Below are 17,906 nucleotides of genomic sequence, written 5' to 3'. Positions count from 1 at the left end.
ATTGAGGAACCGGAATCAGTTTCTACTAGGGGTGTGCCGATACACTAATTTCACGAAACGATACGATACGATATTTGACTCACAACTTCGATACGATTTCGATACGATACGATACGCACTTTTTTTATTATGAAAATATATGGAGGAGAAAAAAAGAAAATGCAAACAAATAATTCTGTTTTTGCATTATTCAGACATGCAAACTTGTAGCTTTTCAGCTACAATAGCCGTTTTGAATCCAAATAGTATGACACCTGACCCGAAAAAAAAAACATGTTGTCACTCTTTTCACTTCGGGGACGTTTGCATGCCTGATTATTATGATTGTAAAAAAAAATATATATATTTTTCAAAAACGATATTTTTTTTTCCCAAAACGATACATATCGTCGCGAAAACGTATCGCGATATATCGCGGGACGATATATCGGCACACCCCTAGTTTCTACAGATTTGGAACCGTTACCAGGACCAGTTTTTTTTGTACTTCACGTCTGCTGTACATTTACAAATATAGGACTTCTTAAAGGGAACCATTAAAGTGTTCAAAAGTACAAATGACAAGTACATTTTCTTTTTAATATCAATGCACTGCTGCATTGACATTTAGACCAAAACACAAAGATATTCTAGAAAATTTCCAAAAATGTACATTATACTTGTAGAAGTATAATGTAGAAAATTACAGATCTACAAGTGTACAATGCGTTGCATCGTGACACACTATGCACACACACACGCACGCACGCACGCACGCACGCACGCACGCACGCACGCACGCACGCACGCACGCACGCACACACACACACACACACACACACACACACACACACACACACACACACACACACACACACACACACACCTACCTGCTCTCGATGACATCACAGATTGTGGCATCACAGGGTCCTGGTTTGGGAGTGGGCGTGGGGTTGATGGGGACGTCACATGCGGTATCGTTGAGGTGCCACTCATGTGCCATGTGGGGACAGGACGAGTCGATCTTACCACTGGGCAGCCTGCAGTCGTCAGTCCGGTTGTTGTCACACGTACCTAAAGGAAGCCACATCATGGATCAGTGGTTCCCTAGTCTCGCGTAGCCAGACCCCACAGAAAATGAAAAACAGCGACCTCTGCTTTTCTGATATTCTGTGGAGTCTGGCAGTAGTATAATGTTAGACTAGAGCGCAGGGAAACACCGGTTTCATGTCTGCCTATAGCGCATCACTTCCGGTTGGTGCGACCATGTTTTCATTCCCACTAACAATATTTCTACACGGAACACTAACACCACTTCTCCCAGAGAACATGGATGGTTTTGGTTATAAGCCCACTTGTTTCTATGATGAAAGAGTAATTTAAAATGTGAATATCTTTCCGTGGTTTTGTCCGCTCCGAGGACGCTATTGTTAAATTAGTTTCGGCTAGTTTCGAGGGGGGGAGGGTGGATCATGGTGGATGGACACGTGAATCCCGCCCACTACATTTGATTGGGTAAAGCGCGGCCCACTTCCTGATCTGAAGGCACGCCCACTTGTATCCAATGCGCACTGGTTAGGACGAACCGCTCCGACAGATTCCACCGCAGGTCGGAATCTGTTCTTGAGAGATTAGTGGTTCCCAAACGCTTTAGCTCAAGACCACACATGTTTTACTTAAGTAAAAGTATCAATACTGCAATATAGAGATACTCTGTTACAAGTAAAAGTCTGGAATTCTAAATTGACTTGAGTAAAAGTATACAAAAGCATTGGTATCAAAATGTACTTAAAGTACCAAAAGTAGGAAGTACTCACTATGCAGATTGGCCCATTTCACAAGTTTTCAAATGTATGAAAATCTTGAAAATAGCTGATCTACAAGCTCACAATGCGTCACATCGCGACGCGTTGTCGCGACACTTTTACTCGAGTACATTTTCGATTCCGGACTTGTACTTGTAACAAAGTATTTTTAAAAGTAAGAGAAAAATGTGAGTACTTTTTCCACCACTGAACAGCATACAGTATCAGATGCGAGGCACAATAAAAGCAATTAGTGCATATAAGAGACATTCAAGAAGCATAGTGAATAGCGGCACTGACCACACTGTCCCTGGGTGTTGCCGTGGAACTTCTCCCAGGACAGGCTGATGCTGAAGATGAGCCCAGAGAAGGTGACCTTGGCGCCGATGGCAGGGATGAACAGCAGCGTCTCGATACCCGTGGTGGTGATCATGAAGTCCTGGTTCTTGTAGGCGGCCGCCTTCACACGCTTGTCGTTCACGAAAATCTAAGATTTCGAAAATATTTCAGAACATATGCATATATATATATATATATATATATATATATATATATATTTTAAAAGATATAGAAACACCTCAAAAGATACAAAACAAATAATAATTCAAAAAGAAAGAATGTTCTTAACATTTTTCACAAATTTCACAACACAACACATGCTTATGGATTGGCTATTTATTTTATTTTTAGGGCTTAAGAGAATAAGGGTTCAAAAACGGGAGAAGGCCAACAGGAAAACTGTATTACTATGTGGGTAATCGGTCGGTCCTTTCCAGAACATCTGAAGTTCTTCCTTTTTCGTTTTTTGTTCATGTTTTTATTATAATCACAACCACCCCTGAAGTGGGAGGTACGTCATAATAAACAAACGTTAAAATAAAGTATTAAGTTCACAGAACTTGTGTTTTGTGAACCATCTCCTGAGCAGGGCCCAAATTAGGTTCTGAGAACCTTACTTGAGACCTTAAGGAAACAAATCCAGAACCTTATGTGAAACCCAGTTGTTGCGTATGGAAACAAATCCACAACGCTGTTCACTTAGGTCTTGTAGTCATAACGAGAAATGTGTTACCATGTTGGTGGGATGTCCTTCGATGTCCTTCTGAGTGATCAGGATCTTGTAGCTCCTGTAGTAAACCACGATGGTGCCAGGACAGGACAGGCCGTCACGGGCGTCGCAGTAGTAGTTGTCGATCGAAACACTGAACTCGTACTTGGGGACGATCTCCTTCACTAGCCAGTAGGAACAGTTGCCTTGGAAACCGTAGTAGGTGCCATCGAAGGTGACGTAGTGGGGGTCACCCCAGCCGTAGCAGACACCTTCATACACAGGGAAAGAAGTGGGTGTCATTTACAAGGATTGAACATTTTCAAATGAATGTTAAAGGTACAATGTCGGACCTATGTTGATTTATAGAAGATTAATGTAACCAATCCGTAGTCTAAAGAGCACATCTGCAGTGGTTGGAGGTGGTGTCCAAACATCTTTGACTGAAGTTCGGCAAAGTGTCCTTCATTTTCAAATCAAAACGTTGATCCTGACTCTTTCGAAATTTACAGAGTAATGCCTTGCCTTTACATTGTTCCTGAGAACAGGTAAGACTAATTTCACAGAGAGTCCAATCGAACACAAACCTCTTTCCGCTGGTATGTCGGGAAAGAAAGCTTTGTACAGACAAATGACCCGCCCACTCAATAATCTGATATGAATTTGCTCGCTCCATTGGTCTCGAGCCATTCTGAAGTCATTTTGTAGTTATTTGCCAGCCGAACCGAACAAGTTTTGTCTGTTTGTGTTTACTATGCAGATACCTGCACTAAGTGGTCACTTTACGTTACCTCTGCCCAGAACCAATGCACTGAACACATTCCCTGCCATTGACGGAGATCACCGTCAATAAAAAACAATTCGGACCGAGCAACCTGGTATGTTTTTTAATTCTTTGTTTTTTTTTATTCTTATTTTACTGTTAATGTAAATTTTGTTCTCTAAGTTTCAGTTTTTTGTTCGCTAACATTGATCATGCTGTACTGCTTTTTATGATTTGTATTGTGATTTTTTCTCCTGGACCGCAGGAAGAATATAGTCTCCACTACGGTGTAGACTAATGGAGATCCTTAATAAACAATAAACAATAAACCTACAGTGTAATACAGTGGCATTGTCCTTGATAACAGGTAGGACTTACATTGACAGTTAGGACTTACATTGACATCGTTCCTGAGCACAGCACCCAGACGTATTGACGGGGACAGGAGGGAAGTTGTTTGCACAACTTCCCACAGGTTCATCGTGACAATCCTTGCTTAGGTGTGTATAACTGATCTCTCCGTTGAAACAATATGCTTTGAGACATTTGTTTTCCATCCAACTCTCACCGCTCTGTATGGGAACAAATCACAAAGATAGATACTAATAAGCTACTGTAGTTTAGGGAAGTGGTTCCCAACCTTTTCTGAACCACTTGAAATCTCAAAGGCGCTACACATCCCACCCATTCTAAAGTATAAATCAGGCTTTAGTCTGACTCTTATACTCTGTCACAAATTGAGAACCAATCATCATATCTGTGTCCTGTCATCATATGTCTAAATCAATATTGCTCGTGAAAATGTATAGCAGAAATGTCCAAGATACAATTAACATGTTAGGGGGTCACCCCAGCCTTAGCAGACACATAAATAGTACAGTATATACAGTCCTCAAAAAAGTCTAGACACTTAACTTTGGTTGATTACTTCAATAATACCAATCGGTATTGTGTCCAGGTTCCAGTAACGTGACAGGTCGCTCAAAACTAGAGTGAATACCAACAGTAAAATATTGAGGGGTTTTGGCATATTTTTGGGGGGCACTTAGTTTAGCTGTGTTGCTCATTCCACGATGGCACAATCCTTACAAGTTATACCTTGTTGTAAATGTGACTAATCACAGATAACAACGATATAAAATACACTACAAATTGGTGTTATCGAAGGGGAGAAGTAATCGACTGAAGATATGTTTCTGAACTATTTTTGAGGAGTTTATATAAGGCAAATGTATATTAGTCATAACTTTGAATAATTGCTGCTGCACCTTTCTGTGAGGAAGAGTGTCTATACAGTCTTTCTGTGGTTTAGCTGTGCTGGTGGATGTATGGACAGTCATGGTTGTAGGTTGAGGCGTGGTGGTAGAAGGTGTGGTTGGCGTAGGCGTAGGGGTAGTTGTTGGACAGGTGTAGCGGATCTCTACTTGGCAGCTGGCGTTGCAGTAACCCGTGTACGTACAGCCATCGTGGTCAGAAACGTTGTAGACGATAGAACCTAAAGACGGCATTGTGAGGGACTTCGATGAAACAGATCAGCTCATCACACTGAACGCTTGTGATATACTATCGTCGGATGGAAACCTCACATGTCCAAAAATGTAACTTTTCAGGATTCAACTAAGAAAAATAGCAAAAGTAGCAGATCTACATAGTTTGTATGTCTGCTACTTTTGATACTTCTGTGTGACACTGTAGTATGATCAACTAGGGCAATCATTTTACCAACAAAAACACAAACAAAAGTTATACGGAGATAAAAGGTTTCTGCCCAACAGTAACAATATAATTAGAGGAGAATAGAGCCGTATTGATGCTAAGACACTAGCAGTGGGATACAATACAACTAAAGAAACAACCACATTAAGCATTATATTTGGATTAAGACAGACTTAATTTACATGTAGCATACAATAATAAAACAACATTTGAGCCCTTATACGGAGAGGCATAACTGAACTTACCAACAAGAATTTTTTTTCCATTACTATCACGACATGTACATAGCGGTCCGGGAGTAGGCTGCGTAGGTGTTGGGCCTGTCCGTATGGGGGTTTCTGTTGCAGTAATTGCTGTAGTTGTTGATGTTGGCGTTGGAGCTGGTGGTGTCGTTGTTGTAGTTGTAGTGACCATTGTAGTTGTTGAAGGAGATTTCTTTGTAGTCGTTGGTGTTGTAGTTGGAGGTGTAGTTGTAACAGTTGTAGTAGTTGTAGTTGTAGGTGTTTGACAACGGCAACATTTGACTCTGACCTGATAATCATAACACTGTTGTGAAAGTCCTTGCAGTTTGTTGTAACATACAAAACCTACTTCTGGTTTACAAGTGACATCTTGTCCCACCTGTGACAGGCTAAGACCTGGGTACATGAGGGCTCTACACTGGATGTCTTCTGGAGCTGAACAGATGATATTACCAGCAGAAATGATATCCTGCATGGATTCAATGACTCCACCGTCAGGACCAGGTGTGGGTTTGTGAAGAGTGATCCAACCTGACCAATCACAAGACATTTGACCAGAACAATATCCTGTTGTAGGTATCACAGCTGTAGTTGTTTCTGTTGTGGTAGGTGCTGTTGTTGGTGGTGGTGTAGTTGTAATTGTAGTGGTTGGTGTTGGAGCTGGTGGTGTCGTTGTTGTAGTGACTGTTGTAGTTGTTGAAGGAGATTTCTTTGTAGTTGTTTGTGTTGTAGTTGGAGGTGTTGTTGTAACAGTTGTAGTAGTTGCTGCTGGTGTAGTTGTAGTTGTAGGTGTTTGACAACGGCAACATTTGACTCTGACCTGATAATCGTAACACTGTTGTGAAAGTCCTTGCTGTTTGTTGTAACATACAAAACCTACTTCTGATGTACAAGTGACATCTTGTCCCACCTGTGACAAGCTAAGACCTGGGTACATGAGGGCTCTACACTGGATGTCTTCTGGAGCTGAACAGATGATATTACCAGCAGAAATGATATCCTGCATGGATTCAATGACTCCACCGTCAGGACCAGGTGTGGGTTTGTGAAGAGTGATCCAACCTGACCAATCACAAGACATTTGACCAGAACAATATCCTGTTGTAGGTATCACAGCTGTAGTTGTTTCTGTTGTGGTAGGTGCTGTTGTTGGTGGTGGTGTAGTTGTAATTGTAGTGGTTGGTGTTGGAGCTGGTGGTGTCGTTGTTGTAGTGACTGTTGTAGTTGTTGAAGGAGATTTCTTTGTAGTTGTTTGTGTTGTAGTTGGAGGTGTTGTTGTAGTTGCTGCTGGTGTAGTTGCTGTTGTAGGTGTTTGACAACGGCAACATTTGACTCTGACCTGATAATCATAACACTGTTGTGAAAGTCCTTGCTGTTTGTTGTAACATACAAAACCTACTTCTGATGTACAAGTGACATCTTGTCCCACCTGTGACAGGCTAAGACCTGGGTACATGAGGGCTCTACACTGGATGTCTTCTGGAGCTGAACAGATGATATTACCAGCAGAAATGATATCCTGCATGGATTCAATGACTCCACCGTCAGGACCAGGTGTGGGTTTGTGAAGAGTGATCCAACTTGACCAATCACAAGACATTTGACCAGAACAACTTCTTGTTGTAGGTATCACAGCGGTAGTTGTTTCTGTTGTGGTAGGCGTTGTTGTTGGTTGTGTAGTTGTAATTGTAGTGGTTGGTGTTGGAGCTGGTGGTGTCATTGTTGTAGTGACTGTTGTAGTTGTTGAAGGAGATTTCTTTGTAGTTGTTTGTGTTGTAGTTGGAGGTGTTGTTGTAACAGTTGTAGTAGTTGCTGCTGGTGTAGTTGCAGTTGTAGGTGTTTGACAACGGCAACATTTGACTCTGACCTGATAATCATAACACTGTTGTGAAAGTCCTTGCTGTTTGTTGTAACATACAAAACCTACTTCTGGTTTACAAGTGACATCTTGTCCCACCTGTGACAGGCTAAGACCTGGGTACATGAGGGCTCTACACTGGATCTCTTCTGGAGCTGAACAGATGATATTACCAGCAGAAATGATATCCTGCATGGATTCAATGACTCCACCGTCAGGACCAGGTGTGGGTTTGTGAAGAGTGATCCAACCTGACCAATCACAAGACATTTGACCAGAACAATATCCTGTTGTAGGTATCACAGCTGTAGTTGTTTCTGTAGTGGTAGGTGCTGTTGTTGTTGGTGGTGGTGTAGTTGTAATTGTAGTGGTTGGTGTTGGAGCTGGTGGTGTCGTTGTTGTAGTGACTGTTGTAGTTGTTGAAGGAGATTTCTTTGTAGTTGTTTGTGTTGTAGTTGGAGGTGTTGTTGTAACAGTTGTAGTAGTTGCTGCTGGTGTAGTTGCAGTTGTAGGTGTTTGACAACGGCAACATTTGACTCTGACCTGATAATCATAACACTGTTGTGAAAGTCCTTGCTGTTTGTTGTAACATACAAAACCTACTTCTGATGTACAAGTGACATCTTGTCCCACCTGTGACAGGCTAAGACCTGGGTACATGAGGGCTCTACACTGGATGTCTTCTGGAGCTGAACAGATGATATTACCAGCAGAAATGATATCCTGCATGGATTCAATGACTCCACCGTCAGGACCAGGTGTGGGTTTGTGAAGAGTGATCCAACTTGACCAATCACAAGACATTTGACCAGAACAACTTCTTGTTGTAGGTATCACAGCTGTAGTTGTTTCTGTTGTGGTAGGCGTTGTTGTTGGTTGTGTAGTTGTAATTGTAGTGGTTGGTGTTGGAGCTGGTGGTGTCGTTGTTGTAGTGACTGTTGTAGTTGTTGAAGGAGATTTCTTTGTAGTTGTTTGTGTTGTAGTTGGAGGTGTTGTTGTAACAGTTGTAGTAGTTGCTGCTGGTGTAGTTGCAGTTGTAGGTGTTTGACAACGGCAACATTTGACTCTGACCTGATAATCATAACACTGTTGTGAAAGTCCTTGCAGTTTGTTGTAACATACAAAACCTACTTCTGGTTTACAAGTGACATCTTGTCCCACCTGTGACAGGCTAAGACCTGGGTACATGAGGGCTCTACACTGGATGTCTTCTGGAGCTGAACAGATGATATTACCAGCAGAAATGATATCCTGCATGGATTCAATGACTCCACCGTCAGGACCAGGTGTGGGTTTGTGAAGAGTGATCCAACTTGACCAATCACAAGACATTTGACCAGAACAACTTCTTGTTGTAGGTATCACAGCTGTAGTTGTTTCTGTTGTGGTAGGCGTTGTTGTTGGTTGTGTAGTTGTAATTGTAGTGGTTGGTGTTGGAGCTGGTGGTGTCGTTGTTGTAGTGACTGTTGTAGTTGTTGAAGGAGATTTCTTTGTAGTTGTTTGTGTTGTAGTTGGAGGTGTTGTTGTAACAGTTGCAGTAGTTGCTGCTGGTGTAGTTGCAGTTGTAGGTGTTTGACAACGGCAACATTTGACTCTGACCTGATAATCATAACACTGTTGTGAAAGTCCTTGCAGTTTGTTGTAACATACAAAACCTACTTCTGGTTTACAAGTGACATCTTGTCCCACCTGTGACAGGCTAAGACCTGGGTACATGAGGGCTCTACACTGGATGTCTTCTGGAGCTGAACAGATGATATTACCAGCAGAAATGATATCCTGCATGGATTCAATGACTCCACCGTCAGGACCAGGTGTGGGTTTGTGAAGAGTGATCCAACCTGACCAATCACAAGACATTTGACCAGAACAATATCCTGTTGTAGGTATCACAGCTGTAGTTGTTTCTGTTGTGGTAGGTGCTGTTGTTGTTGGTGGTGGTGTAGTTGTAATTGTAGTGGTTGGTGTTGGAGCTGGTGGTGTCGTTGTCGTAGTGACTGTTGTAGTTGTTGAAGGAGATTTATTTTTAGTTGTTTGTGTTGTAGTTGGAGGTGTTGTTGTAACACTTGTAGTAGTTGCGGGTGTAGTTGCAGTTGTAGGTGTTTGACAACGGCAACATTTGACTCTAACCTGATAATCGTAACACTGTTGTGAAAGTCCTTGCTGTTTGTTGTAACATACAAAACCTACTTTTGATGTACAAGTGACATCTTGTCCCACCTGTGACAGGCTAAGACCTGGGTACATGAGGGCTCTACACTGGATGTCTTCTGGAGCTGAACAGATGATATTACCAGCAGAAATGATATCCTGCATGGATTCAATGACTCCACCGTCAGGACCAGGTGTGGGTTTGTGAAGAGTGATCCAACCTGACCAATCACAAGACATTTGACCAGAACAATATCCTGTTGTAGGTATCACAGCTGTAGTTGTTTCTGTTGTGGTAGGTGCTGTTGTTGTTGGTGGTGGTGTAGTTGTAATTGTAGTGGTTGGTGTTGGAGCTGGTGGTGTCGTTGTCGTAGTGACTGTTGTAGTTGTTGAAGGAGATTTATTTTTAGTTGTTTGTGTTGTAGTTGGAGGTGTTGTTGTAACACTTGTAGTAGTTGCTGGTGTAGTTGCAGTTGTAGGTGTTTGACAACGGCAACATTTGACTCTAACCTGATAATCGTAACACTGTTGTGAAAGTCCTTGCTGTTTGTTGTAACATACAAAACCTACTTTTGATGTACAAGTGACATCTTGTCCCACCTGTGACAGGCTAAGACCTGGGTACATGAGGGCTCTACACTGGATGTCTTCTGGAGCTGAACAGATGATATTACCAGCAGAAATGATATCCTGCATGGATTCAATGACTCCACCGTCAGGACCAGGTGTGGGTTTGTGAAGAGTGATCCAACCTGACCAATCACAAGACATTTGACCAGAACAATATCCTGTTGTAGGTATCACAGCTGTAGTTGTTTCTGTTGTGGTAGGTGCTGTTGTTGTTGGTGGTGGTGTAGTTGTAATTGTAGTGGTTGGTGTTGGAGCTGGTGGTGTCGTTGTTGTAGTAACTGTTGTAGTTGTTGAAGGAGATTTCTTTGTAGTTGTTTGTGTTGTAGTTGGAGGTGTTGTTGTAACAGTTGTAGTAGTTGCTGCTGGTGTAGTTTTAGTTGTAGGTGTTTGACAACGGCAACATTTGACTCTGACCTGATAATCATAACACTGTTGTGAAAGTCCTTGCTGTTTGTTGTTACATACAAAACCTACTTCTGATGTACAAGTGACATCTTGTCCCACCTGTGACAGGCTAAGACCTGGGTACATGAGGGCTCTACACTGGATGTCTTCTGGAGCTGAACAGATGATATTACCAGCAGAAATGATATCCTGCATGGATTCAATGACTCCACCGTCAGGACCAGGTGTGGGTTTGTGAAGAGTGATCCAACCTGACCAATCACAAGACATTTGACCAGAACAATATCCTGTTGTAGGTATCACAGCTGTAGTTGTTTCTGTTGTGGTAGGTGCTGTTGTTGTTGGTGGTGGTGTAGTTGTAATTGTAGTGGTTGGTGTTGGAGCTGGTGGTGTCGTTGTCGTAGTGACTGTTGTAGTTGTTGAAGGAGATTTATTTTTAGTTGTTTGTGTTGTAGTTGGAGGTGTTGTTGTAACACTTGTAGTAGTTGCTGGTGTAGTTGCAGTTGTAGGTGTTTGACAACGGCAACATTTGACTCTAACCTGATAATCGTAACACTGTTGTGAAAGTCCTTGCTGTTTGTTGTAACATACAAAACCTACTTTTGATGTACAAGTGACATCTTGTCCCACCTGTGACAGGCTAAGACCTGGGTACATGAGGGCTCTACACTGGATGTCTTCTGGAGCTGAACAGATGATATTACCAGCAGAAATGATATCCTGCATGGATTCAATGACTCCACCGTCAGGACCAGGTGTGGGTTTGTGAAGAGTGATCCAACCTGACCAATCACAAGACATTTGACCAGAACAATATCCTGTTGTAGGTATCACAGCTGTAGTTGTTTCTGTTGTGGTAGGTGCTGTTGTTGGTGGTGGTGTAGTTGTAATTGTAGTGGTTGGTGTTGGAGCTGGTGGTGTCGTTGTCGTAGTGACTGTTGTAGTTGTTGAAGGAGATTTATTTTTAGTTGTTTGTGTTGTAGTTGGAGGTGTTGTTGTAACACTTGTAGTAGTTGCTGGTGTAGTTGCAGTTGTAGGTGTTTGACAACGGCAACATTTGACTCTAACCTGATAATCGTAACACTGTTGTGAAAGTCCTTGCTGTTTGTTGTAACATACAAAACCTACTTTTGATGTACAAGTGACATCTTGTCCCACCTGTGACAGGCTAAGACCTGGGTACATGAGGGCTCTACACTGGATCTCTTCTGGAGCTGAACAGATGATATTACCAGCAGAAATGATATCCTGCATGGATTCAATGACTCCACCGTCAGGACCAGGTGTGGGTTTGTGAAGAGTGATCCAACCTGACCAATCACAAGACATTTGACCAGAACAATATCCTGTTGTAGGTATCACAGCTGTAGTTGTTTCTGTTGTGGTAGGTGCTGTTGTTGGTGGTGGTGTAGTTGTAATTGTAGTGGTTGGTGTTGGAGCTGGTGGTGTCGTTGTTGTAGTAACTGTTGTAGTTGTTGAAGGAGATTTCTTTGTAGTTGTTTGTGTTGTAGTTGGAGGTGTTGTTGTAACAGTTGTAGTAGTTGCTGCTGGTGTAGTTTTAGTTGTAGGTGTTTGACAACGGCAACATTTGACTCTGACCTGATAATCATAACACTGTTGTGAAAGTCCTTGCTGTTTGTTGTTACATACAAAACCTACTTCTGATGTACAAGTGACATCTTGTCCCACCTGTGACAGGCTAAGACCTGGGTACATGAGGGCTCTACACTGGATGTCTTCTGGAGCTGAACAGATGATATTACCAGCAGAAATGATATCCTGCATGGATTCAATGACTCCACCGTCAGGACCAGGTGTGGGTTTGTGAAGAGTGATCCAACCTGACCAATCACAAGACATTTGACCAGAACAATATCCTGTTGTAGGTATCACAGCTGTAGTTGTTTCTGTTGTGGTAGGTGCTGTTGTTGTTGGTGGTGGTGTAGTTGTAATTGTAGTGGTTGGTGTTGGAGCTGGTGGTGTCGTTGTCGTAGTGACTGTTGTAGTTGTTGAAGGAGATTTATTTTTAGTTGTTTGTGTTGTAGTTGGAGGTGTTGTTGTAACACTTGTAGTAGTTGCTGGTGTAGTTGCAGTTGTAGGTGTTTGACAACGGCAACATTTGACTCTAACCTGATAATCGTAACACTGTTGTGAAAGTCCTTGCTGTTTGTTGTAACATACAAAACCTACTTTTGATGTACAAGTGACATCTTGTCCCACCTGTGACAGGCTAAGACCTGGGTACATGAGGGCTCTACACTGGATGTCTTCTGGAGCTGAACAGATGATATTACCAGCAGAAATGATATCCTGCATGGATTCAATGACTCCACCGTCAGGACCAGGTGTGGGTTTGTGAAGAGTGATCCAACCTGACCAATCACAAGACATTTGACCAGAACAATATCCTGTTGTAGGTATCACAGCTGTAGTTGTTTCTGTTGTGGTAGGTGCTGTTGTTGGTGGTGGTGTAGTTGTAATTGTAGTGGTTGGTGTTGGAGCTGGTGGTGTCGTTGTCGTAGTGACTGTTGTAGTTGTTGAAGGAGATTTATTTTTAGTTGTTTGTGTTGTAGTTGGAGGTGTTGTTGTAACACTTGTAGTAGTTGCTGGTGTAGTTGCAGTTGTAGGTGTTTGACAACGGCAACATTTGACTCTAACCTGATAATCGTAACACTGTTGTGAAAGTCCTTGCTGTTTGTTGTAACATACAAAACCTACTTTTGATGTACAAGTGACATCTTGTCCCACCTGTGACAGGCTAAGACCTGGGTACATGAGGGCTCTACACTGGATCTCTTCTGGAGCTGAACAGATGATATTACCAGCAGAAATGATATCCTGCATGGATTCAATGACTCCACCGTCAGGACCAGGTGTGGGTTTGTGAAGAGTGATCCAACCTGACCAATCACAAGACATTTGACCAGAACAATATCCTGTTGTAGGTATCACAGCTGTAGTTGTTTCTGTTGTGGTAGGTGCTGTTGTTGGTGGTGGTGTAGTTGTAATTGTAGTGGTTGGTGTTGGAGCTGGTGGTGTCGTTGTTGTAGTAACTGTTTTAGTTGTTGAAGGAGATTTCTTTGTAGTTGTTTGTGTTGTAGTTGGAGGTGTTGTTGTAACAGTTGTAGTAGTTGCTGCTGGTGTAGTTTTAGTTGTAGGTGTTTGACAACGGCAACATTTGACTCTGACCTGATAATCATAACACTGTTGTGAAAGTCCTTGCTGTTTGTTGTTACATACAAAACCTACTTCTGATGTACAAGTGACATCTTGTCCCACCTGTGACAGGCTAAGACCTGGGTACATGAGGGCTCTACACTGGATGTCTTCTGGAGCTGAACAGATGATATTACCAGCAGAAATGATATCCTGCATGGATTCAATGACTCCACCGTCAGGACCAGGTGTGGGTTTGTGAAGAGTGATCCAACCTGACCAATCACAAGACATTTGACCAGAACAATATCCTGTTGTAGGTATCACAGCTGTAGTTGTTTCTGTTGTGGTAGGTGCTGTTGTTGTTGGTGGTGGTGGTGTAGTTGTAATTGTAGTGGTTGGTGTTGGAGCTGGTGGTGTCGTTGTCGTAGTGACTGTTGTAGTTGTTGAAGGAGATTTATTTTTAGTTGTTTGTGTTGTAGTTGGAGGTGTTGTTGTAACACTTGTAGTAGTTGCTGGTGTAGTTGCAGTTGTAGGTGTTTGACAACGGCAACATTTGACTCTAACCTGATAATCGTAACACTGTTGTGAAAGTCCTTGCTGTTTGTTGTAACATACAAAACCTACTTTTGATGTACAAGTGACATCTTGTCCCACCTGTGACAGGCTAAGACCTGGGTACATGAGGGCTCTACACTGGATGTCTTCTGGAGCTGAACAGATGATATTACCAGCAGAAATGATATCCTGCATGGATTCAATGACTCCACCGTCAGGACCAGGTGTGGGTTTGTGAAGAGTGATCCAACCTGACCAATCACAAGACATTTGACCAGAACAATATCCTGTTGTAGGTATCACAGCTGTAGTTGTTTCTGTTGTGGTAGGTGCTGTTGTTGGTGGTGGTGTAGTTGTAATTGTAGTGGTTGGTGTTGGAGCTGGTGGTGTCGTTGTTGTAGTAACTGTTGTAGTTGTTGAAGGAGATTTCTTTGTAGTTGTTTGTGTTGTAGTTGGAGGTGTTGTTGTAACAGTTGTAGTAGTTGCTGCTGGTGTAGTTTTAGTTGTAGGTGTTTGACAACGGCAACATTTGACTCTGACCTGATAATCATAACACTGTTGTGAAAGTCCTTGCTGTTTGTTGTTACATACAAAACCTACTTCTGATGTACAAGTGACATCTTGTCCCACCTGTGACAGGCTAAGACCTGGGTACATGAGGGCTCTACACTGGATGTCTTCTGGAGCTGAACAGATGATATTACCAGCAGAAATGATATCCTGCATGGATTCAATGACTCCACCGTCAGGACCAGGTGTGGGTTTGTGAAGAGTGATCCAACCTGACCAATCACAAGACATTTGACCAGAACAATATCCTGTTGTAGGTATCACAGCTGTAGTTGTTTCTGTTGTGGTAGGTGCTGTTGTTGTTGGTGGTGGTGTAGTTGTAATTGTAGTGGTTGGTGTTGGAGCTGGTGGTGTCGTTGTCGTAGTGACTGTTGTAGTTGTTGAAGGAGATTTATTTTTTGTTGTTTGTGTTGTAGTTGGAGGTGTTGTTGTAACACTTGTAGTAGTTGCTGGTGTAGTTGCAGTTGTAGGTGTTTGACAACGGCAACATTTGACTCTAACCTGATAATCGTAACACTGTTGTGAAAGTCCTTGCTGTTTGTTGTAACATACAAAACCTACTTTTGATGTACAAGTGACATCTTGTCCCACCTGTGACAGGCTAAGACCTGGGTACATGAGGGCTCTACACTGGATGTCTTCTGGAGCTGAACAGATGATATTACCAGCAGAAATGATATCCTGCATGGATTCAATGACTCCACCGTCAGGACCAGGTGTGGGTTTGTGAAGAGTGATCCAACCTGACCAATCACAAGACATTTGACCAGAACAATATCCTGTTGTAGGTATCACAGCTGTAGTTGTTTCTGTTGTGGTAGGTGCTGTTGTTGGTGGTGGTGTAGTTGTAATTGTAGTGGTTGGTGTTGGAGCTGGTGGTGTCGTTGTTGTAGTAACTGTTGTAGTTGTTGAAGGAGATTTCTTTGTAGTTGTTTGTGTTGTAGTTGGAGGTGTTGTTGTAACAGTTGTAGTAGTTGCTGCTGGTGTAGTTGCAGTTGTAGGTGTTTGACAACGGCAACATTTGACTCTGACCTGATAATCATAACACTGTTGTGAAAGTCCTTGCCGTTTGTTGTAACATACAAAACCTACTTCTGATGTACAAGTGACATCTTGTCCCACCTGTGACAGGCTAAGACCTGGGTACATGAGGGCTCTACACTGGATGTCTTCTGGAGCTGAACAGATGATATTACCAGCAGAAATTATATCCTGCATGGATTCAATGACTCCACCGTCAGGACCAGGTGTGGGTTTGTGAAGAGTGATCCAACTTGACCAATCACAAGACATTTGACCAGAACAATATCCTGTTGTAGGTATCACATCGGTAGTTGTTTCTGTTGTGGTAGGCGTTGTTGGTTGTGTAGTTGTAATTGTAGTGGTTGGTGTTGGAGCTGGTGTTGTCGTTGTTGTAGTTGTAGTTGTTGAAGGAGATTTCTTTGTAGTTGTTTGTGTTTGACAACGGCAACATTTGACTCTGACCTCATAATCAAAACACTGTTGTGAAAGTCCTTGCTGTTTGTTGTAACATGCAAAACCATGTTGTGGATTACAAATTACATTTTGTCCCAACTGTGACAGGCTAAGACCTGGGTACATGGGGGTTCTACACTGGATGTCTTCTGGGGCTGAACAGATTATATTACCAGCAGAAATGATGTCCTGTATTGATTCAATGACTCCACCGTCAGGACCAGGGGTGGGTTTTTGAAGATTTATCCAACCCGACCAATCACAAGACATTTGACCAGGACAACCTCCTGTCGTGGGTATCACAGATGTAGTTGTTTCTGTTGTGGTAGGCTCTGTTGTTGGTGGTGGTGGTGTTGTTTTAGGAGATGTCTTTGTAGTCGTTGGTGTTGTAGTAACTGTTGCAGTTGTCTCTGTTGTGGTAGGTGTTATTGTTGGTGGTGGTTCTGGTGTAGTCACCTTAGCAGTAGTCACAGCAGTAGTTGATTCTGTTGTGGTAGGTGTTGTTGCAGAAGTTGTTGTAGATGTTTGATCGGCTGGCTTTGTTGTTCCGCAGTTCACTTTCTTGCAGCACTTCACTTTGATCTCATAGTCTAAACATATAGGGGGGAATTGTTGATCATTCCGGCATAACAGCCCAATTTCATTATTGCATATGACATTTTGTCCCGTCTGAGATACTGGAACTCCGACTCCATGGGGAAACAGAGCCTGGCACTGCACTGCCACCGGTTTCTCACAGATGTCGAATCCATGCTTGATTATGTTCTTGAATGTTTCGTTGTCCCCCCCGTTTTCAGGACCATACTCTGGGTACTCCACGTTGATCCAGTTGGACCATTCGCACACGGTTTTGCAGGTATCTGCAGTTGTTTCTATTGTGGTAGCTGTTGTTGTCGATGGTGCTGTAGTTGTAATTGTAGTGGTTGGAGTTGGAGCTGGTGGCGTAGTTGTAATTGTAGTGGTTTGAGTTGGAGCTGGTGGCGTAGATGTAATTGTAGTGGTTGGAGTTGGAGCTGGTGGCGTAGTTGTAATTGTAGTGGTTGGAGTTGGAGCTGGTGGCGTAGTTGTAATTGTAGTGGTTGGAGTTGGAGCTGGCGAGGTCGTCGGACAAGCTTCATAGTCACAACAGTAAACCCGGACCTGGTAGTTGAAGCACAGATGCAGCGGGCCCGGCTGGTCCTGGTTCCTGCAGGCAGGGATTGAATGATAATCGTTATTACCGTTAAAAAACTCACAATAATCATATCGCGGAAATGTTAATTTATCGTGAAATTGTCTTTTCGTCATACACTAGACATCATTTGGATCTGTACTTGGACCGCTTTTTTCCCGTCTACACTAAATCTTTTTGCCAAAAATAGCTGATCTACAAGCTGTAGATCAGCTTGTAGATCAATACGTCATAACACGATGCGTTATGCATAGGATGCTGCAGTGCAAGTGGTTGACAAAAGTAGTTTAATAGTTTCAAGTATATTTTGATTATCGCAAAAATGGCGTTAATCGCATTTATTTAGCCCCCACAACAATCGCGACATCACATTTTCAT

At 42.6% G+C, this 17,906-nt stretch overlaps 1 protein-coding gene across 1 annotated transcript in view; it reads right to left on the bottom strand.

Moving 5' to 3' along the window:
- The window catches only part of LOC311047697 (uncharacterized protein), a 74,555-nt gene that overhangs the window by 19,452 nt on the left and 37,197 nt on the right, over positions 1–17,906 (bottom strand). The window contains exons 33-38 of the mRNA XM_084060498.1: positions 5,557–17,543; positions 4,864–5,090; positions 3,993–4,167; positions 2,857–3,104; positions 2,085–2,271; positions 870–1,053 (exon numbers count right to left, since the gene is read on the bottom strand). Of these exons, the coding sequence (XP_083916624.1) occupies positions 870–1,053; positions 2,085–2,271; positions 2,857–3,104; positions 3,993–4,167; positions 4,864–5,090; positions 5,557–17,543 (13,008 nt within the window). The remainder of the gene's footprint in view (positions 1–869; positions 1,054–2,084; positions 2,272–2,856; positions 3,105–3,992; positions 4,168–4,863; positions 5,091–5,556; positions 17,544–17,906) is intronic.

The sequence above is a fragment of the Gymnoscopelus microlampas genome (assembly GCF_963454915.1).
Source record: "Gymnoscopelus microlampas genome assembly, chromosome: 6".
Lineage (NCBI taxonomy): Eukaryota > Metazoa > Chordata > Actinopteri > Myctophiformes > Myctophidae > Gymnoscopelus > Gymnoscopelus microlampas.
Note: the sequence above shows the minus strand (reverse complement) of the source record. Positions and strands in the feature narration are given on the sequence as shown.